Genomic DNA, 20,710 nt, shown 5'->3' with positions numbered 1-20,710 from the left:
CCTCCTTCGACGGCTCAACGTAAGACACTTTCTCAAGAACACAAAAATCATCAGCCACCCTCGTCGCCAACTACCCCACCCGTCTACCGCCCCAGTCCACGCAGTTGCTCCTCCTTGATCTCATCAACAGTATCCCTCGACTCGACAGAAACCCTTGAAGTCATGCCCATCCGCTGCTCCCCAACAGTTACCTTGTTGTCCGTCCCATCTCTCGGCGTATACGCTGTCGGGAGAGGGTACTTTGACGTAGAGTATGGGGTGGAGGGGTACGATGTAGAAGCCGAGAAGATGGACTTGACGGCGGTGGACAGTGAAGAAGACGAGGAGTCAGTCTTTTGTTTGGTGGGTTTGGTGTAGATGTTGGGCATTGGGTATCGTGAAGCCATTGCGTTGGAAGTGGTCAGAGTGAAGTTGAGCTTGCTGTGACAAAGTTCGGCTTTATAGACGTTGATTCTTAAGTGATGAGAATAAGGATACAAGTCCGGGAAGATACCAAGCATAAGTTTAGAGACATCACCTCCCTTTTATACTTTTCACCGCCGACACCTCTTCACCGACGCCCTTGACTGTTCACTTGACTCGGTGTTAAACAACGCAGATAGATCGCCGCCTTCCAGGCCGCCAATCATGCAACCGGCTGACACCCATCGCGACACCAACGGAAGCCTTGCCCGACGCCATCGCCCATGCAGCTGCCTGGGCTTACGATACCAACACACCAGGAATATGAATTCCTTCTCGTCCCTTTCATCAAGATGGCGTCCGTGACGCATCACGCACGACACCAAAAATCCAACCAAAGGGCGCAAAAGATTTCCCTCATGATGGCAGGGCTACACTCCCCGCCAATCGTATCGGACCCAACGCCCGGCGATAAGCCGACGTTCAGCCTGTCCGACTGAGAAAGATGCACCCGACGTCACCAAAGAAAACTCACGACATGGGTACAAACTCAAGACAAGGTAAGTCCGTCAGGTGGGAAACAGCACGGGGGGCTGCCAGTACTTCCACAATGAGGTGTAAATGCCACACCCGGCGAGCTGGAGCCGGCAAGTCGGGAGGCAGAGTTTACGGGGGAAGCGGGAGATGGGGCCGGGGCTGTGTGGGTGAACTTCGCGTGATTGTCGGGCATTGGGTGAGCGAGGAGCCCAAGTGCCGGGCCGGAGGACCAGTCGGGAGCGAGGGGTCGTGGGGCCGCGTGCTGCCGGGCTTGTGCCGTGCAGGGGGGTGAGGAACGCAGTCGTGCCGCGATCCGTCAGTGCCTACTTGCGAAGATTACAAGACAAAAGTTTGTTTGTACGCGACCTATCGGCGGTTGCTGGCAATGTGATCTGCTTACATCGCCGACGTGCCCGCTTCGTGACGCATTCGCCAAGCGGTTGGATGCTCATGATTGTCGTCTCTAAGCTGTGTGTCGCGGAGGCTGGATAGCCCGTCTGACATTCGCAAACCAGCACTTTCCGACTTGTAGCATTGGACATCACATCACCTGGCAAACTACAGCAGAGCGGATTGAATTTGAACTTTTTGGTGGTATCTTGAAGTAAATAGAAACATAGGTATCTTTCATCGCCCACCCTTCATGACAGACATTAAACTCTCGGTGGGGTTCATCTTATCAACCCCGCCTCGGCATCGCTATGCAGTAGAACCCCCACATCATCCCCCTCTTTAAACACCAACAGTCTTCTCGTGGTGCGTAATGTCACCGTCGCTGTTGGGCACCGCCTTGTCGCCCTCGGCGGCCTGGCGCTCGCGGAAGTTGGTGGCGGGTCTCCAGCCGACCGACTTGCTGGCGACGCTGACCTCGGCGTAGAGCTCCTCAACCTCCTCGAGGGTAAGACCCTTGGTCTCGTAGATGAAGAAGTAGACGAAGGCGATGCAGACGAAGCAGCACGCGAACCAGACGAAGAAGATCTTGGACTGCAGGTTGGCGTAGCCGTCGCCGTAGTTGACGAGGTAGGGGGTGCTGTAGGCGATGGCCCAGTTGAGAAGCCACTGTTCACATGTTAGCGTTTTAAGCTCGAATGTAGGAGAATTTCGTCGAGTAACTTACGTTGGTGGCAGTCGACAGAGACAGAGACTTGGCACGGGTCTTGAGGCCGAAGATCTCACCGTTGACAACCCACGCGAGCGGGCCCCAGGTAGAGGCGAAGAAGAAGATGTAGACGCAGACAAAGGCGATGGCGGCCTTTTGCGCGGGCAGGTTGTACACGATAATCTTGCCGGTGTCGTCCTGGCCCGTGGTCAAGGTTCCCAGCATGGCGACGAGGAATTGCGAGACGCACATGCCGACGGCACCCCAGAGAAGCAAGGGGCGACGTCCCCAGCGGTCGACGGCCCACATACCGGGAAGAGTCGAAGCGACGTTGATGGACGAGGTGATCATACCGATGACAAAACCGTTGGAGAAGCCAGAGTTTTGGAAGTACTGCGTTCCGTAGTAGAAGATGAAGTTGATACCGGTCAGCTGCTGGAGCGCCTGGAGAGCGCAGCCGGTGAACTGGCGCTTGAGGACGGGGGGCTTGAAGCAGTCGAGGTAGCTACCGGTGCCGATGGTGGCCTCGTAGTCGTTGTTGGCCTTGATCTCGGCAATCTCCTCGGCGACGTAGGCATCGTTCTCGGGAAGGCGGCGGATCTTGGCCAAGGCCTTGGTGGCGCGGTCAATGTGGCCCTGCTTGATGAGGAAGCGAGGCGTCTCGGGCAAGAGAAGCATGCCGAAGAAGAGGATGAGAGACCAGGCGAACTGGACGACGATGGGGATGCGGTAGGATCCAGTGTCCTGGCGGGCGTGCGTTGCGTTGTTAATGATGGCAGCCAGGAGCAGACCGATGGTGATGGCCCATTGGTAGGCGCCGACGATGGCACCACGAATCCACTTGGGGGCGGTCTCAGATTGGTAGAGGGGGACTATTTACGGTTAGCAGAGGTTCTTCATGACGGAGAAGAATAATACTGACCCAGGGCGGAAATCAGACCGACTCCGAAACCGGCGAAGAAACGACCGGCTAGGAAAAGGGGAATGGCAGTGGCAACGGTCTGGAGAACAACACCGAGGTTGAAAACCCAGCACGAGGCGACGAGGGCCATGCGACGTCCGATGGTATCAGCGAGGAAGGGGGAGGCCAGGGCACCGAAGAAAGTGCCGGCAGAGAGGATGGAGACGATGGCGGATTCCTGGTCGGGCGAGACGTCCTTGTTGCCGGCGGTGTTCACGTAGCCGGTGCTGAAGAGGCGTTGCCAGTAGGACTGTCGAAAGGCGGTTAGTTTGTACGTCTTCTACCGAGGTGTTGGGAATCAAGACATACCATCTCGAGGATGCCGTTAATGGTACCGGTGTCATATCCGAAGAGGAGACCGCCAAAGGCGACGAAGAAGCCAATGGCAATGGCCGGCCAGGCCTTGCCTGGGACACCCTCAGGCTTGATACCCATGATGACGGCGGGCTACGGTATCTGGTTTGAGTGTGATGTTGGCAATGTGAGAAGAGGTCAAGTCGTGTTCAGCAGAGGGCATGCAGTTGCTCGGACTCTGCGTCTGAGAGGAAGAGTGTTGGGCAGTGAAAGGCTTGAGCGCGACGACGGAGAAGAAAGAAAGACACCTGGGGAAGAGATGGGAGGAAACGACGAGCATATAAACTCGTCCCCAGAATGCGGTACGACGCGGAGCTCCCACACAACAGGAAACCTTCCCCAAGGTGGGGGAAAGTGGAAGAGGTGCCACGGTGCTACCGCATGTTACCTGAGTTACCTACGCAGTAGTAGGACTTTTCGTGGTATCCGTATTCCGTAGGCGGGCCATGACAAGGCAACAAGGTTTCCTTTCTGCAAAGGGGGGGTGTAATTGACCTCAAGTTCAGACAAACCATGTGGAGAGACGTCCAACAGGTCAGGATAGGGCCGATGGACGATCACGAGGTGATGTTGGGATGTGGAGGGAGGAAGAAGGAGAGTGTGGGTTGACCGTGAGCTCGCGGAACCTAGTACCAACACACCAAGGCATCTGAGCTGCAAGAAACCAAGTATTGGGTACTTTGTACATTTGTGACGATCCCACGAGCGAGGTGGCAGGGGGAGGTAGACTATAAAAAAACCAGAAACAATAAAACAGACTACCTTGGTGTATCCGCAGCCGTAAAGTCGCCAGTTTAGCCCGCCAGGTTTTCCCATGGGTCCCCCTCATCCCCCAGCAAATGTGAATGAGCCCCAGCAGGGGAATGGCCGGCGCTAGTCAGGTAAGAGGGTGTGAAGGAGAAGGGAGAGAGTGTCAGGGGGGAGACTCTACAGACTCTGGGGTAGCTCCGGTCGGTAGCAAGTGTTTCACAGCAATTGGACTCTTTCTCAGCGGCGTAATACGGAGGCACGCAGGCATATACTGTGTAGGTTGGTTCATACATAGGTAAGAGACGCGGACTGGCGGCAGATGTCTGCTCTACGCGCCTAGTCTACGGCTTGGCCCAGTCAGGCAAGGTAAAGATATCCGAGGCTGGATTTAAAGCAACGGGAAGGGCACATGAGCAACGCCCCCAACGGTTCATCGGACAAGCACTTCAAGCCTACAAGGTAGGGCCAAGTCGACGTTGAACGGCGCGACCGACGTTGAATAGGTACAATGGGATTGTTTCCGCCCGATGGCATGGATACGGAGTGCGTGATCTTGGTAAAGTTGGGTGTGGTGGAAAAGTTTTTCTGGGTCGCATCGAGTGGCATCAAGTCGAATCTCGTGCATCCCCGCGAGTCGTTCGCCCAAGACTTTGGCAAAGGTTTTCTGGAGAACTGGAGGACATGGAGAAGATGGAGAAAGGGCGGGGAGTTTGGAGATTGCCAGGGCGTGGGCCGTGGGGCAGCTTTTTCTGGTGAGATAAAACACGCCCCTCCCTTGTGATGATTGTGTTCTATAGACTATCCGCAATGGTCCGATTCATTGTTGGTTTGCGTCTGTTTTTGGGTTCAACGTGGGCCTGGCATCGTGTAAGGCACCTAGACATCTATTTAGCTGGTGCCAAACAGAGTGGATGAAGTGTTGTGTTTACAGAGTAGTGGCATTGTATCGCAACTATTGCCCTTGATGCTGATGGTACCGTATCCGTACGAAGTAGAGACTTGCAGACTCGGGGATTTGTGGTCGGTCAAGGTACACTGCTCGAGGTATCCGTACTCCGCGGTCCATACATTGACGGATCGCTAGGTAATCAGGTACCTGGAGGCTTCAGCCATCAAGCATCGAGGTGGAGTTTGAACGTGCGAAATGTGGGCGAGAAGAAGACGATGGGAGCGAGAGAATGTGCGGTTTGCGGCTCGCCAGCCACGGCGTAGCTTGTAGGTACGTACTGCGTAGTGGAAGCGGGCTGGGGAAACTTGAAAGTTGTGTGGAGACCCCACAACGGTCACGCCGCGTCGGGCATCGCTTAGGGATACGTACTCTTTCTTAATGTGGAGTTGCGGACTCTCGGCGATCCAATCAGCCAAGCAGATCGCCTGAGCTTGGAAGGAAACAAGCAACGGCCAAGGAAGTCGCTACTCTTCACTTTCTCTCTCACTCACTTGGTTACTGAGGTGCTGTCTGCCTCGAATGAGATCTTTCGATGGATGAGCTTACATAAGGAGGCACGCAACTTGTAAAGCAACTAACAATGCAGCCAAGACCCGCCGTGGCCGGCTCCGCCAACTGCCGTCTTCACAAGCTCACAGCGTTTGCTTCCGTTCAAGGCTTGATTGACGATGGACATGGCCATTCTCGCCCAGCTTCTTCCTCTCACCTTATGCATCGTGTCACCCTCGTGATCTGCGGCGAGTCCTGCCCAGTCATTTCGAGACATCTGACATCCTGCCCTACACCGTAGCATGTTCCCGACTCACTGGGTCATGGCAATCATCGCCTGGCCTCGGCTCAGTCTCACTCTCCTCTCAGTGTCGTTCCCCAAAGTCTCACTTTCATTTAGTGAGCTTTCCTACGAGCGTGAGTGAAAGACAAGTGAGACGTGAGGTGAAGGGACCCTGGCCATGATCGACTGAAAAAGTCGAAACTCACTTTCGGCCCGTTTCCTCGCAGCTGCCCCGTCAATACCTTAATGTGCCCACGCTCCTCCCCTGCTCACCTCTCCACGTTGGATCCGCAGCTTCTCGTACTGGCTGCTCTCATTCGCTGCGCATTCACCACTTCATCTCCAACGCTATTTCTCTCGCTGCTACTCTGTACAAGATTTCCACCTTCATCGTCAGCTGCGACATGAAAGTTTTTGTTCATCTTCATTTTTTTGTTTAATGAACCATGATACTTTTAGTTTTCATTCACGATGGCATCAGGGCATAATCAAAATTGACACATTCGCTCAAATGAAATTACTAGCAAACCACTCAAAAGTGTTTGCTGCAAGCATAATCCGTCACCAGATCGCCGAATCGCAAAAAGACGTCAGTGGCTTTATTCGGAATTCACCGACCATCTTTCATTCGGCCGCCCTCACACCATCTCGACGCTCGCCGTCTCCGCGTCTCCACCCCTCAACCGGCGCCCGTTATTGCCCGCGCCTATGCGGTATACTCGCCGCCATGAACTTGACTGTACTCGAACGGGTACAGTACTCTGCTATGTGGACTTTTCTGCATTCAATACCTACCAAGTATCCTGCGGCGTGCCTGTCCATCCCGTCGGTTCGGGTGACAGCTGCCATTACAGCACTGACTTCCGTACGAAAGTCTCGTAAGATCACGACTACTGTCGACAATGACTCTCATCCCAGCCCAACGTCTCCATCCGGCCCGATGCCTGTCAAGTCTTGTCAGATCGGCCGTGTTCCATAATCTCGCTCTTTTAAGCGCCTCATCCCCAGTCGCCCACATTCCCGCTACCTCTCTCGGCGCTTCTTCGTTGTCTTTGCCCCGGGCTCCATCCCGGCTTCGGCCAACAATCCTGGCGCAAAACGCCGCAAACCCACGACGACTTCACTTGAGCCGCCCATGCTCCTACGCCCTTAACGCCTCCTCGCAATCGATTTACAGACGTCGTTCGATGTGCTAGCCTTTGTAGGCACTTCTCGTGTTCTCAACAACCTCTCAACATACATCACCACCACCTTTCACCCCATCATCACCCGTTAGCCAACGACCTAATGCACAGCACAGCGCGCCGCAACGTTGGCAGGCCGCTTGGCAGCGAGAATGGGCTCCGTCTCGGACCTGAGACGCCTCATTTGCGGGCGCTCGCGCAGTTCTCGCTTGCGAATATACCAGTAGTCCCACCAAAGGCCCGATATCTCCAGAAACGCGGGGTTCTTTCTCTCCGCCAGCGCGCCTTTGCTGGAGAATCCTCGCGTATCGAACTATCAATGGCTATCCCTAGCTCGCCCGCAATGGAGCGCCGACGCCTCCTCGGTTTGACGGGGCTTTCCCGCTCGAAACACCATACAAATTTGAAATGGCTCCAACGCCTCCCGGGAAATGCGGCAACAGAGAAGAGTCCAACTTTCAACCCAGCTAAAGCGCACTTGAGATAGTAGGTTTACGACCTCGCCTACCGTGGCGTGGGAGAGTGTGGGAGGCTCAAGATGCATTCACGGGTATGGACCAACAGCAGAGCCGCTGCCGCTACTGCTCTTCCAATGAAGAGGATCGTCACCGTGGCGGCTACGCGGCCTCGAATGATGGCCGGTATCGCTATGCTCACATGATCAACTCGAGGGGCTACAGGCTGGCCAGGCACCGGCCTCAGCGTTCCCGGGACTTTGGCCTGCTGCGGGCGGTGAGGCCAGACCGGTCTCTTTCCGGGGAAGCACCGCGGGGGCCGATGGGTCGTCCCCGTGTCTCTGACGGCCCAGTGGCTACAGAAACGGCGGGCTGGGTGCGCGCTGGGTACGGGGCTGGTGATCTGACCGATTTCTGACCTAGTCTTCACGTACCCCTCAACTGCGCATCACGAGACAACGCGGAGTCTGGAGAAGCCTGCTTACTCCAGAATCCAGAATGTAACCAGCTCCCACGCGTGCCACGCGCGGACCTGTAGGGAACCCGAGCTGGAGCCTCCATCGGTCAAAAGCCACGCTGTGTGAGGGTCGAGATCTGGTAATCGGCCCGTTACATAAATCCCCGACAAGGTGCATAAATCTGATAACCACCGTCTTGGTATCGCATGGCCTTATCGTTGAGAATCAGGGGCCTCGAATATTTGGTTCAATTTGATGCCAGATTTGAGGATAGAGCTGATCGCTGGGGAAAAATAAGGTCGAATGCTCAAAATCTCGTTGTTCTTGATAAAGTCATCAAAAGTTCGGCCCTGACTTACTTAGACTTGAAAGTCCTGAGAACGCCAAGTGGCACACAACAGCGAGTCACGGCTCTCAGTTGAGGAGAAAGCAAGCTGCCAGAGGAACGAACACAAGCTGTGTAAAGAGTGTCTCAATGTGGCATTATCAAGCTCTCCAACTGATTTATTCCCCGTCACGGAACCGGACGAGAATGATCAGGCACGACTAATGCCACGACCCCTTTCATCAATCACGAATCCACAGCTCAGCATGTCCACTGCGTAATCGTCAGTCTTTACAAATCAAGCCATATAAGTACGCAAACTTACCTCCGCACCACCAGGGGCCACATACGACGTGAACCCAGGCTGGTAGATCTACAAGTGTACACGTCAGCAAACCACGACACAGCATAACATCACTTTCCACCACAGGGAGGACGCTCACGTTGACAGTATACCCGGGGTCAGTATCCTTGAAAGCACCAGGAATACTCAGAGTCGGCGCAAACGAGCTCGCGGAGGCGGTCGAGCCCGTGACGTTGATCTGCGCGCACGAGATGTAGAACTGCGGGATGCCGGCCGGGTAGGGGTTGTGGATGCCCAGCTGGTGGACGCGCAGGAGGTACTCGCCGTTGGGAAGGCACGTCGGGATCTTGTACTCGTAGGTTTCTAGGTGCTGGTGGTCAGTTCAATCCTTGACGGATAGGTATTTGATGAGGTGAGTATCGTACGTCTCATTGGCCAAGTTGCCTGGCCGTTGCTAAAGGTCGGGAGGAAGTCTTTGAACTTGGCCCATTTTCCGGACCCGTCGTAGTCTTGGACGTGAGAGGGCGCTTTGGACAGGAAGCTGGACGTCTATCAGCGAAAGCTACTGTGCATCGGCCGAGTAAGTACTCACAGCGAGATGGGACCCTGGTGGTAGACGGCCGTGTCGAGGGTGAAGGTGAAGGCGTCACCGGGCTTCACGTTGACCACCGTAGTCTGGGCGCCGCTGGCACCGCCGACGTTGCATCGCAAATCGTTCGAGGCGAGGTCTATTGGGCCGATCAGTTTCTTCTGTCCCTTCCAGAAACACGCAGATCGAGTGATGAGGGCACGTACCAGTAACGGGGGAGTTGTAGTTGGTGTTCTTCCGGATGTGCTGGAAGACGTCGTACTTTGTGGACCCCACGGATAGCTGCTGGAAAATGTAGTGCCCAGAGACTTCCGATACGGCTGCCGAGAGGACGGCGGCGGCGGTGAAGAACTTCATGGCGTCGGATCCGTTAGGTTGCGTCTGGTCAGAGGAGACGAGCGTATATTCGGAGCAGGAGCTGACTCGGAAGAAGGATGAAGATGATGAGGGAACCACGTCTACGGGCTCTTGGCTCTGTGCTCATCATTTAAAGGGGATACTGGACGTTCTGCCATTTTCCTTCGCCAGGTCGTAGTGAGACGGCTCGGAGGCTCAGCTTCCCTGATGCTACTCTGGAGAGCAGTCATGATTGGCAAGGGGGTCAATCAACCTTGGTAATCAACAAGACCCTCTACGCGGCAACGATGAGAGGTGGGATTACTTCGGCTGTTGACGGGTCTCCGGTACATGGCCCCGAGCATGGTGTATCGCGTGATGGGCGGTTTGCTTTGATTGCCAGGAGACGGTACCAGATGCTATGTTGACCTGGTTGTGCCCAATATGCGTCAGCCAATGCTAAGCGGTGTTGTCGGACCACGAGACTTGGTTTGGAATGGTAACGGATCAGTGGTCCAGAGCTTACTTCGTGTGTCTAACTGAGCTTTTAGAGGCACCTAGAACTATCCTTAGACGGCGGCTACCTCCCTTGAACAAGATCTTCTGGATGATTCGGCGTGCTCAACAGTGACACGTCTTGGCTCACCGAGGCTATCTGTAAGAGTCCACGCTCCATCACTGATGCCTCCTGCCAGCAAGTGAAAACTCGCAAAGAACCACATCTCGAGCACACGGCGGCGTTGGATCTTGACAGCGATGATGAAAGTCATGTAGCCACCGGCAGAAGTCGTGCATGGCACGTGAGCCGTTTATTTGCCGGAGGTGAAATGCACCCCAGACTCTGTACTCTATTTAAATTAAGCTTGTATGGAATAACATTTTAGCCGTGTAGATCACTTGGCAAACATCGGCCTCGGCTGAATTCATTGTTGCTGAGAAGCGTTGCCTATAGTAGTATGATGTGATCACTACAACGGACTGTAGAACGAGGAAGGTGACTCTAGAAAATATTGAAGGGGACTGAGAACAGACATCTTTCCCGCATTCCTTTGAAGCTTCTGGTTCAAGTGCCGGCGGCTAGAGCCATGGGCAGTGGTAGTCTGGACTCACAGCATATAGTGCTCTTACAGCTTTACCGCCATAATTGCGTATCTCGCGATATCGATTGTATATCAGCCGACAGTCAGTCCAGTAGTATCTTCTTTGAGATTGAGAGTACTCTGAGCGGGTGATTCATATTAACATCAAACTCCTTTTTTGAAGCTATCCGGGATCGTGAAACGGAGTCTCCCGGAGCCACAGCCTCCGGGCTCTAAATGGTACATTCTCTTTCCTTCCGATCACTGATGTATTAATATTATGCCACTAACTAGAGATCCATCCTATCCATCAGAGCCACTTTCATCCAAATTATGACAGTAATACAACAGAAGAGTATGGGGATGGCCTCAGAGCACGATAATTTGATCCCGGGACTGACTCATCTCATGAGAATTGAGGCTGAACATAGAAGACGCACAGCTTCATAACAAGGCGTTCACCGCACGATCAAGGGCTTTCCATAAGACTAGAGTATCTTAGGAGCACGTCCGATCTCCCCGCCCGGAGCGAGAAAGTGGATCGATCACCGGCCCGCCCGGGAAGCGGAATATGCTTACCCCCTTGCTCTTCGGGATCAGAGCTTCCGCTAGCCCCGCCGATAAGGCGAACTGTACCCATTTTCACGCCGAGTAGTATCACAGGATTTGTATTTGATCGCTTTATTAGAGTTTTAATTCCGGATCGGAGAAAAAACAAAAGTTTCGTACGGATAGTCTATTGTATGCAGATGAGTAGTATATTTGAAAAGCTGGCGTGACCTTAATTATAGTCGGCCCGATACTTGATGATGTCAACAAACGACGAATCTCGTGACGAGAGATGAATGGCTGCGAATAAGAGGCATTGATAGCTGTGCTTAATCTTTTGCGCTGTGATCTACAAACAGACGGGTGCCCTCCAACCCAGTTGATTTGGCTTTACCGCAATAAGCGCTTTGGAAACGCTTCTTGAATGGTTTTTTTTCAGTATTTTCTCCGCTTTGATGAGATGGGAAATTAATCCTTCAGGGCGCCGAAAAGTGAGAGCGAACCAGTCGATGGACACACAAGACTTGGAGCCCTTATATCAGATCACATTCTCTACGCGTAAGCGACACTGAGTGTAGGCCACCATTTACATAGATTATCACGACGGAAGCAGACTCTGGAAAAAGCGCCCTACGACGCAGCAAGCTAAGATGAAAGGCCTCAGCTCTCGTGTGATGCGGTAGAATTCACCGGCTATATCCAGGCCTGTAACATCGTCACGTCTCGGCAATTTAATCTCGACACCCCTTCATGTGTATTAGGCAAGTAGCGGACGAAGCTGAGTGTAGTCTAAGCTACTCGATGGGTCTCAGGGGTAATTTCTACGGGACATGTTGTAAATCGATTTCTCGATGACTTTAACTATCGAGCATCGTCCTGGCGGCTGACAGCCTTGAGCTGCTGTTGAAACGTTGACGGAAGCCCTTACCTTTCAGTAACTTCTAAGATCATTTACCTTAGGTCTCAAAATGAAGGCCTTCATCGCAATCCTTACGACGTTTGTCGCCCTGAGCGAACTCGTCTCTGCCCACTGTGAGAAGCCCAAGAAGTGAAGAGCGTCCCATCCCGAACTGACTGCGCTCCTCAACTAGACCGCTTCACGAGCCTCGTGGTCGGGGGCGTCAACACAGGGGAATACGTCCATGTCAGGAGCAACACAAACTACAACAGCCCCGTCACAGACGTCCTCAGCAAAGACATCGTCTGCAATGCTGGCGGCCTCTCCTCCGGTCCGGCGACGCAGATCGCCACCGTCGCGGCCGGTTCGACCGTAAATCTTTCTCTTCTTCCTCCTCCTCCTTCTTCTCACATCTTCACGCCCCCCTTATCCGCCTTCCTATTCCTCACCCCCTCCCCGTTTCCGTATCTCCATGCTCGAGATACCTTACACCCGAAGATCCGCGAGTCGACACGACTCGAGAAGACTCACTAACCAACGCGCTCTCTGCAGGTCGGTTTCGCAATGGATCAAGCAATCTACCATGACGGGCCTGTCATCGTCTGGCTCTCGCCCGCCGCGGGGTCCAACGTCACGACCTACGACGGCAGCGGTCCCTGGGCAAAGATCTGGGAGCTAGGCGCGCAGACAGGCAACGGGCAGATCAAGTTCCCCGCCTCGAACCAGGCGGGCTTCAACTTTCAAATCCCCTCATGCACACGTACGTCACGACATTTCCTTTCTGTCGAATGGTCAAGTGGTGGACTTACTCGTGCAACAATGGTGCTTGCTGCTTTCCCCGGTCGTGGCCCCTCACCCGGGACTATGCAACCGTGATCACCGTTGATCCCCACGGACGGGCACTCAACGCCCGCCCGTGTGTGATGTATGTATGTATGGCTGGGCCGCGGAGTACTGACGGAGTCTAGCCCCGGGAGAGTACCTCCTCCGCATCGAGCAGATTGGACTACACTCCGCCAGTGCCAAGGCCGGAGCCCAGTTCTACATCTCGTGCGCCCAGATCAAGGTGACGGGATCAGGGAGCGGCACTTCGTTCTCGCCTACTGTCAGATTTCCGTGAGTTTGTCTCCTTAACTTCCATGTCATTCACAGATATGTCCAGCCTTGTTCCCATGTTCAATGCTCCCAATCCCAACGCCTCCCCACACCAAAGGCAACTCCACCTGCAGGGCAGGGCGGCGGGCGGGCGGACGGCGCGCGGCTCGTTCTCGTTTAAAGAAAAAAAAATGTCGCGATGGAACCTTGATAGGATTTGGCAGGTGTGTTAATCTCCGCGTATCACTTAGGGGCGCATACACTGGCGACGAGCCCGGTATCTTGATCAACATCTACTACCCTGTGGTGAGTTCTCTCGTGCGCAGACCTTTCCGCGCCCACGCGGGGAAAAAAAAGTGAAGTCATCGTGAGCGAGTCGTGCTGATGTCTTGGCGGGGTCGAAAAATAGCCAACAACTTACACCGTACCGGGAGGACCTGTGGCAAAGTGTTGATCCAGGCCCTTCGTTCGTGTCATTTGATGGCGAGGGTGACGCAAAAAACACATTTTCCTTCACGATAGCCATGGTTGTTGGGTGTTAGGGTTTCCGCGGTTTCCACGGCGCGGGCAGCGTGCGTGGCTGGTTGGCTGGCCGTGCCGCTTTGTATAGCCTGCAAGTGAGGTGGATTAAGATGAACACGAGAAGATCCCAAACAGAGACAATATTGGATTTGATTGAGTGTTTTTCATTTGTTTGATTCATCTACCAAAAAACTTCGTGAAATACACGAACTTGGCAGAGGTGTTGGGCATGGCTGCCGTGTCGAGACTCTCGTGTCCCGACAATAATTATCTTAAGAAAAAAAGGGTACTGAGTAAAACACCAGACTCCATTCGCAAAAAGTCCCAAAGAGTCGCTCGTTCGATCCTGAAGCCATCCATAGAAACAGGGAAATACCCCCCACTCTAGAAAGCCCCATCAAGATCGTCAAAAGAGAACGAAGGAAAAAATGAGACAATAGAACTCCCATAAGTCGTTATCCCCGTAATCACCGGCTCCCAATACCCGGTCTCAAATCCCGATTCTGACGATTCATTCCCCCCTCTTCCGCAGCTCGCTGGATTCGCGATCAATAGGGACTCCACAACTTATCGGGGCTCCCGGGATAGTCGAGATATGACTCGGGGACGGGACTCGAGGTCGAGACGGGAGGAGGGACGATGCGGTATGCGTCGAGCGCAGACATGTCCAGTGCCAAGCTTCCGGCCCCGTCGTTGGCATTGGCGTTGCTCATCAAGTCCCACGCCGGAGCCTGCCCCGCAACAGCAGCAGCAGACATCTGCTGGCTCGCGCGGAGCCTGTAGCACTCGTTGGCCAGGAGTCTGTAAGCACAGCAGAGCGCGTCGTTCTTCTGACTCATGTCCTGGATCTGAGCCTGGAGCTCCTCGAGACGGGACTCTTTGCGCTTTCGGTAGGCGCGCTGGTTGGCGCGGTTCTGGGCGCGGCGCTTCTATACGGGGAGAAAGCGTGGTCAGCCTCTTTTTCCTTATTTGCAGTCTTTCGGATGCGGCCCGCGGGAGATGAAGACCGGGGAGCCGATGCTGGCCAAAAAACGGGGCTCATGCCACGGACTCGGGGAGGACAATGCAGACTGGGAAGCTGGGGGAACAACTCACTGATAGCACTGACTCGCTGCAGTTCTTATATCTGTTGCCCCGTCTTCCTTTCTGGGGCTTTGAAGACTCTTCGGATCCGCTGGTGGGGGAGTGTGCGTCATCGTGCGAGTCTTCTGCCTTGCTGTGATCGATGCTGGAGGTCGGGCTGTGAGGGCTAGACCATAATGACGTCGGAGTGCAGTAGCCGTTCTCGTTGGAGTTCTGTTCGACTTGTGAGTTTCAAGAGTCTCATCTGTGTTGTCTGGCAGGCTGTGGACATACGATGCGTGAGGCGAACTGCGCGGCGATGATGTCGTAGGGGGTTGTGCCAGCCATTGAGGAGAAGTCGACGGGCATGGCGTATGGCGGGAGTTCTGGTGATGTGCTGTCCATTGCGTAGATGTGTGTTTTGGATACTCTTCCCGACCTCGTTGTTGACGATGATTCACGGTAGATGAGATGGTTCGTGAGATTGGTGTGGCAATACAAGGATCACGGTGACGTTGATGTATGGCGAACTAGTGTGAGAACTGAGAATAGTGTTGTAGATGGATCTGTGGGATGAAGAGGCGAAGAGGGAGGCGTGGAGGTGGAGGGCAATAGCGTGATCGAGGAGGCGAGGGTGGGCAAGGGCAACTTATATATCCTTAGTCCTTGGTGTGAGAGCGAAGCATCGCCAAAAGATCTCCGAAGACGGCACCAAAAAGAGATGCGACGATTCTGCAATGACCAGAAACAGGACAGGAGACAGGGGGAAGGGGTGTGTGTGTGTGTGTGAGAAGCAGACACTCTTGTAGACAACATGGTACATACATAGAGAGCCGATGGAACCATGGGGAAACGAGAGCACGAGAACCATGGGCTGGAACCAATGACGGTGTGTGTTAATGTCAACGCTGGCCCGGCACGGGTGGACGAAGACGTGAGAGCGAGTACCTGCATATGGAGTCAGTTGGTCGTCCATCCCAGTCCGTCGCATCTGGAATTCGGTATTCGGTGCCGCGCCGGTCTACAGTGTACGTATCTGGAGGAGGAAGGGGGAGGGGTGTGTGAACAGTGCAAGGCTTGATCAACAATGAGATCAAAGAGCTATGGTGGGCCACCGTCCGTGTGTACATGAAGGGTGAGTGGATGGCTGGTGAGGATGAGGATGGGTATGTTGTCGGCGTGCGAGTCTATGAGTAGTAAGAGATACTTTGAGACTTTAGGGAAAGACATGCTTGTCTACAGTTTCTGGACCAAGTGCCAGTACAGAATACTTCGACGCATACAACGGAACTCTGAAGAAGCAGTCCAATGGCAACCAACGATGTAGGGTAACATTACAATATTCGCGCGTTGTTTCGAAGCCGGAACTGAGCAAATAGAGGGCCAGAGAGGACTCTCTCTCAAGTAGCTGATTCGGGCTGTGACCCATTCGATCCCGGGACGCCGGAGACGAATCGCGTGTTTTGCAGAAGTCGAGGCCCGAAGACGAGCGGAGACGACCCGGGAATAGCAGAAGGGAAGGGAAGCCGCTGGGTCTCGTCACAAGTTGAGAGAGAGGGCCGCTCACAGAGAACCTCTCTAGTGAGACAAAGGTGTGGGTGAGTGAGAGGAAATGTGAGTGAATGAATCAGTAGGCGCGCTATTTTCCCTGCTGGCTGCGGGTTCGATCGGTTTGGTTTCCCAGCAATCATTGCGGGAGCTAATCCTCATCCAGTCTAGCTTTGGCACTGGCTCAGAACACCTTATTTTCTGTCAAATGTCTTGTCTCCGTGGACCGCGGACCGTAGTGTACGGAGCATGCAGAAGAGTGTGAGAGGTAGGTGGGAGTGGTGTGTACCCGTAAAACGCGAGCTCGGCCTCATCCGTTATGATATCATTTCGTCCCTCAACGACAAGGATGGCATATGTATGAGCGTTTCTGGGATCTGTATCACTGTGCGATACAGCTGTGCTTCACTCTGTACGAGTTTGCCAAGGTGGTCTGGACTTGGACTGACATGTGTTCGCAGAGGGGTTTAGCCGTCTAGCTTAGTCGGAGGCTCTGAGTTCAAGAGGGCAACGATGAGACTCACCGGTACCAAAGTGTCAATTAAGCTCGGCAGAGCCACAAAAATAAACCAGCCCTGCAGAGTCTCAGACTCACACTGCGTATCCATAGAGAGTAGAGACTAGAGACTAGAGACTCGCCATTCCGTGATCTTCGCGCGGTGCTCCACGGATTTACCACTCTTTGCGTGGGTCACATGGTTGGTTTCCTCCCGTGATATTTTCTCACTTCATTTCCACTCCGTTTTCTAGACTGAGTAGATTTTGTGTTACCATGGGACTTTGCCCGGCATTTCGGCGTCTCGCAAAGTGGGTGGCCCCTTTTTACTACGCTCCCCATTGAAAATGAAAATTTCAGACAAGTTTTTTTAATTGCTCGTTCCCCATCTCGAAAAACCCTACTACAGCTTCAGCTGCTCCAGCTGAGAATAATTCGGATGGGACGGTCTTCACCCAATGCGAATGCCCTCACAACGACATCATGGGACCATGGGCAGTGATCAGATCGGCAGAAACTCAAAAAAGCCTGGACCTGTCTTCCCGTGTGGCTGCCTCCCTCTCCAAAACCTTCAACCCGTTAATTCCGCCATGCATTGAAAGACTGTCGACCGTTGCTGTATCCGTACCGTCCAGGCGCACCCAGAGCTAACCGGTGCCCTTTCGGCTCCGACAGAGCTGCATTGACCAATTCTATAGCCGCCATCGGGCGACGGGATGTGATGCTGGGACCGGGATGTGAACACTACTTACCCGAAAAGGGAACAAAACAATTCTCTCTCTAGGGCGTCCAGTCCAGCCCTAGCAAATACGTCCAGCCCTTTTTTGGTGTCTCTCTTGTTCTTCCCGTCGGAACCACAACCTTGCGGTACAGGGGTGCTGACGCCTGACTCGGGTACGTCGGACTCGCGTCGGTGGCGTGTCGGTGGTCGGCTTCAGCTTGCGCCGGGAGTGAAGACTGGCAGGGCTTCGAGTGACAAGCGATAGTTGAGTAGTATTCCAGCAGAGCCGTCAGTTTCATTCCCGGTAGTTCCCATGGCGTAAAGTGGGATATGGAGACAGCTTGAACAGGGTGGACTCGCGTAAATCGGCTGCCCGTTGATCATCCACGCCCGTACGAATAGCTGACAGTCTCGCAGAGACCTCAACGGCAGTGGTACATGATATCCCTGAATAAGCTTATCCCACGGAGCGTATCGCTGCAAATCCCTCTTGTCTCTGCTTACCTTTCTGTTCATCGTGCCCTCTCTTCTGAAGCTTGACGCCAGGTGCAGATGGGAGAGCCACACCCTTCCCCCTCTCACCCCCCACCACCATCACCCACCAGACCAACGGTCCATCGATGCACAGAAGGCTTGGCGTTTTCTTCCGATGCTTCGATGTCCTTTCCACCCGGCATCCATCCCTAATCACGACGTGAACTCGTGATGGTCAGTGTGGGTCGAATTGGCGATATGCTGCATGCGGTAAACTGCATCTCAATTTTGTTGATCACTATTGTTGGAATCTTTACATCACTTCTGACGGCCTTGCTCACTACGGTCGCATCTATCTCGGGATTACACATCGCTTGTATGTCTAACATCCTCATGGAACGATACAACATGTGAAAGACACTAGGCGTGAGCTCATTCGGCACCGATCCTCGGAGAGCTTTAGTGAACGAAGCACACTACTCTTAGTTGCTGACGTCGTCGAACCCAGGAAATCCTTCCCTCCCCGCTCGGTCGCCGTTTGGGAGCACGGGTCCCGCCGTCAAGTTTCTAGTCGGGCCAGCTATGAATATCTTACCGTAGACACAGATTCCATACTCTATGGTTGGTCCCCGAAAATTGACGTGTCTTAATTCCGACTTACCCGCCCAGCGAAGCAGGACAGAAACTCTATCCTGAGCCGTTGGAACCGGGGGCGGCTTACTGGAGCCATTGCATGGCTAGGACACCACCACATCAGGAATCCGGCACAACACAGGGGCGCAAGTGCGCCGCAGTAGCGCTTATTCGGCTGATGGGACGTGAAGGTCCTGGACCATGTCAACTGTGCCGATTCCGACTCTCATCATTGCCATGCAGGCTGAATGGAGAGGGAGGGAGTTTCCCCGCCATTGTCAATTTCCACACTGCGCCGGCGGAATGGCCGAGAAAAAAGAGCGGGACAAGGCCGATTCGCGACCCACATTCTCGTCGGCACCGTCCCGGCGAAGCGGGAGCAAGGCGGAGTCCCGCACCGGAAGCTCTTGCACATCCATCGAAGATATCCTGCCTGCAACTGACTCTGATCCACGCATACATACGTATTCAAAGATACGCCACAGAAAACGACTGAGTGACGCGAGGGCGAAGCGAGGAAGTCCTTCTTTGCAGATGGCATTTGACTTTTCGGGCGCTGTCAGAAACATCAGACCAAAAGTGTGACTTTCAGGCTACCCTTCTCCCGGCGGGGAGGTACTGCTCATAGCAAGCAGACAAAGCCAGCATATGCCCCCCTCAAGTCCCGAACCCGCCACACCGCAAGTGCCTCTCTCCCCATCCCTACCACCCTTTTCGCGACGCGAGATTCTCCCCGAGGCGCAAGCCAAGCCACACACGTCGAGCGGTTTGAACGTTTCTTGAACCCCGAATTCTGGGGTTTGCGCAACCCCCGGTGTACCTAATCTCGTTGGCCCGTTTGAAGTCATTTTTCGTCCCAAGTCGAGAGGCTGAAGTGAACTTTCAATACGAGGAAGCTCGAACCAACAAAGTGCGTCTGGACCTCTCGTTTCCGCGGGTGCTGGGTATGGTACCCTTTTCGGCCAACGACGTCGAGTCACCGTCGGGTAAAGGGCAGGCATACCGAGATCGTTATGCTGCAGCCTAATATTGCAGAGTCAGAGTCAGACAGCTAGTGCGTCGCTACTGAATAAGTGATTATTCTCCATCCTAGCTTTCTGCTTTGAAAACCATTTTGCTTCTGGTTGTTGCCTAGGTGTTCGTCATCAGCTGTATCCCACCTACGGCCGCTGTCCCAGATACGAGTGAAGACTCACGCCGCGCTGCCGTCTCAAGAAGGGCGTCGTCATCTGCCGCCTCATAGCCTCCGTACGCCACACATGTCTGGAAGAGGTCTGGACTACGATCGTCTAGCCCAGATCGTCGGCTCTAGTCCCTGACCTAACGATTTTCTGGGGTATCCCGATTGTTCGTGGTTGTACTTGTTTCACCTGACGAAGATCAAGAGTTGATAGGAACCTATTTTAAGATTTCGTGAGAGGGACATCACAACTCCGCTTTCATAGTGTTGAGGTCAGGCCCGATACAATGTTCTCCAGACCGTAAGTCGATGGCAACAAAACATGCCGACACAGAGCCTGTCACTCCTAATCATGAAGGTAAGATGTAAAAGACACAACTAAGCCTTGGTGGATATTGTTGCCTAAGCTCCGTTTCTCCGTGCCGATGAGCACCTGAAGTAACCCGTCAAGGTTGAAGGTGTTTCTACTCCACCCAAGTCCCTGACCAAAGCCATCAAGCTCTCCCAGTCCTCGCAGCCAACAAGGGACCCAAACTCAGAGCAGCTTGTGTCATACTCTATAGCTGAGCAGACCACAGAATCTTCCGTCGGGGTAAGCAATGGCGTACACGTTGGCCCAGTGGGTTAACGTGTACAACGGCGCTTACGGAATTCACATCTAAAAGACTGGCCTGCCCGACCGTAGTCCCTTGTTACAGCCGATGAGTGAACATACAATCATATAATTTGCCATTTTGCCATTTGGCGCCTTTTTCTTTTTGATGAGGAGTTGCTTTCGTTTTGCTGGATGGTTTGTTCAAGGTAATTTCCCGATTTGCGTAGGCGTTGTGAAGATGCTCGTGGGAAGGGGGATACGAGAGATGTTGGTCATGCCATGGGGGTTCGAGCCTACCTATGGACGCTTTTTGTAGGCTCCCTTTCGTCAAGGAAGATGTGATTGTTTCGTTGGACAAGAACTTTTGTCTTCACAATATGTAA

At 53.7% G+C, this 20,710-nt stretch overlaps 10 protein-coding genes across 10 annotated transcripts; 3 read left to right on the top strand and 7 right to left on the bottom strand.

Annotated features, from left to right (window-relative positions):
• Window positions 1–83: 83 nt before the first annotated feature.
• On the bottom strand, window positions 84–386 carry CLUP02_17298 (uncharacterized protein; the record flags this gene model as incomplete). The annotated part of the gene is made up of 1 exon (XM_049296211.1): window positions 84–386. The coding sequence occupies one exon, from the start codon at window positions 384–386 to the stop codon at window positions 84–86; it is 303 nt and encodes a 100-aa protein (XP_049137435.1).
• Window positions 387–1,671: 1,285 nt separating this feature from the next.
• CLUP02_17297 (uncharacterized protein) lies at window positions 1,672–3,434 on the bottom strand (the record flags this gene model as incomplete). The annotated part of the gene is made up of 4 exons (XM_049296210.1): window positions 1,672–1,998; window positions 2,057–2,910; window positions 2,961–3,249; window positions 3,309–3,434. The coding sequence occupies 4 exons, from the start codon at window positions 3,432–3,434 to the stop codon at window positions 1,672–1,674; spliced, it is 1,596 nt and encodes a 531-aa protein (XP_049137434.1).
• A 713-nt stretch (window positions 3,435–4,147) lies between these two features.
• Window positions 4,148–5,734, bottom strand: CLUP02_17296 (uncharacterized protein; the record flags this gene model as incomplete). The annotated part of the gene is made up of 7 exons (XM_049296209.1): window positions 4,148–4,444; window positions 4,543–4,877; window positions 5,033–5,183; window positions 5,241–5,356; window positions 5,422–5,482; window positions 5,544–5,578; window positions 5,632–5,734. The coding sequence occupies 7 exons, from the start codon at window positions 5,732–5,734 to the stop codon at window positions 4,148–4,150; spliced, it is 1,098 nt and encodes a 365-aa protein (XP_049137433.1).
• Window positions 5,735–5,761: 27 nt separating this feature from the next.
• CLUP02_17295 (uncharacterized protein) lies at window positions 5,762–8,471 on the top strand (the record flags this gene model as incomplete). Its single annotated transcript, XM_049296208.1, has 10 exons — window positions 5,762–5,793; window positions 5,843–5,958; window positions 6,020–6,240; window positions 6,306–6,780; window positions 6,833–7,006; window positions 7,101–7,457; window positions 7,547–7,839; window positions 7,919–8,043; window positions 8,145–8,263; window positions 8,323–8,471. 10 exons carry the CDS (start codon window positions 5,762–5,764, stop codon window positions 8,469–8,471), a joined length of 2,061 nt encoding a protein of 686 aa, XP_049137432.1.
• Window positions 8,472–8,507: 36 nt separating this feature from the next.
• CLUP02_17294 (fungal cellulose binding domain-containing protein) lies at window positions 8,508–11,194 on the bottom strand (the record flags this gene model as incomplete). The annotated part of the gene is made up of 12 exons (XM_049296207.1): window positions 8,508–8,519; window positions 8,572–8,619; window positions 8,690–8,913; window positions 8,976–9,091; window positions 9,143–9,278; window positions 9,346–9,613; window positions 9,645–9,711; window positions 9,775–9,904; window positions 10,122–10,221; window positions 10,373–10,552; window positions 10,604–10,695; window positions 11,104–11,194. 12 exons carry the CDS (start codon window positions 11,192–11,194, stop codon window positions 8,508–8,510), a joined length of 1,464 nt encoding a protein of 487 aa, XP_049137431.1.
• An 877-nt stretch (window positions 11,195–12,071) lies between these two features.
• Window positions 12,072–13,717, top strand: CLUP02_17293 (cellulose-growth-specific protein; the record flags this gene model as incomplete). Its single annotated transcript, XM_049296206.1, has 7 exons — window positions 12,072–12,135; window positions 12,195–12,373; window positions 12,554–12,761; window positions 12,970–13,117; window positions 13,321–13,452; window positions 13,506–13,562; window positions 13,639–13,717. 7 exons carry the CDS (start codon window positions 12,072–12,074, stop codon window positions 13,715–13,717), a joined length of 867 nt encoding a protein of 288 aa, XP_049137430.1.
• Window positions 13,718–14,166: 449 nt separating this feature from the next.
• Window positions 14,167–15,085, bottom strand: CLUP02_17292 (uncharacterized protein; the record flags this gene model as incomplete). The annotated part of the gene is made up of 3 exons (XM_049296205.1): window positions 14,167–14,547; window positions 14,714–14,914; window positions 14,975–15,085. 3 exons carry the CDS (start codon window positions 15,083–15,085, stop codon window positions 14,167–14,169), a joined length of 693 nt encoding a protein of 230 aa, XP_049137429.1.
• A 2,419-nt stretch (window positions 15,086–17,504) lies between these two features.
• CLUP02_17291 (uncharacterized protein) lies at window positions 17,505–18,122 on the bottom strand (the record flags this gene model as incomplete). The annotated part of the gene is made up of 3 exons (XM_049296204.1): window positions 17,505–17,785; window positions 17,853–17,980; window positions 18,028–18,122. The coding sequence occupies 3 exons, from the start codon at window positions 18,120–18,122 to the stop codon at window positions 17,505–17,507; spliced, it is 504 nt and encodes a 167-aa protein (XP_049137428.1).
• Window positions 18,123–18,150: 28 nt separating this feature from the next.
• CLUP02_17290 (uncharacterized protein) lies at window positions 18,151–19,542 on the top strand (the record flags this gene model as incomplete). Its single annotated transcript, XM_049296203.1, has 7 exons — window positions 18,151–18,295; window positions 18,337–18,381; window positions 18,428–18,515; window positions 18,589–18,702; window positions 18,744–19,131; window positions 19,188–19,366; window positions 19,464–19,542. 7 exons carry the CDS (start codon window positions 18,151–18,153, stop codon window positions 19,540–19,542), a joined length of 1,038 nt encoding a protein of 345 aa, XP_049137427.1.
• Window positions 19,543–19,603: 61 nt separating this feature from the next.
• On the bottom strand, window positions 19,604–19,995 carry CLUP02_17289 (uncharacterized protein; the record flags this gene model as incomplete). Its single annotated transcript, XM_049296202.1, has 3 exons — window positions 19,604–19,683; window positions 19,749–19,831; window positions 19,982–19,995. 3 exons carry the CDS (start codon window positions 19,993–19,995, stop codon window positions 19,604–19,606), a joined length of 177 nt encoding a protein of 58 aa, XP_049137426.1.
• Window positions 19,996–20,710: the final 715 nt, after the last annotated feature.

Source organism: Colletotrichum lupini, chromosome 10 (assembly GCF_023278565.1).
Source record: "Colletotrichum lupini chromosome 10, complete sequence".
Taxonomy (NCBI): domain Eukaryota; kingdom Fungi; phylum Ascomycota; class Sordariomycetes; order Glomerellales; family Glomerellaceae; genus Colletotrichum; species Colletotrichum lupini.
This window is presented reverse-complemented; position numbering and strand designations above follow the sequence as displayed.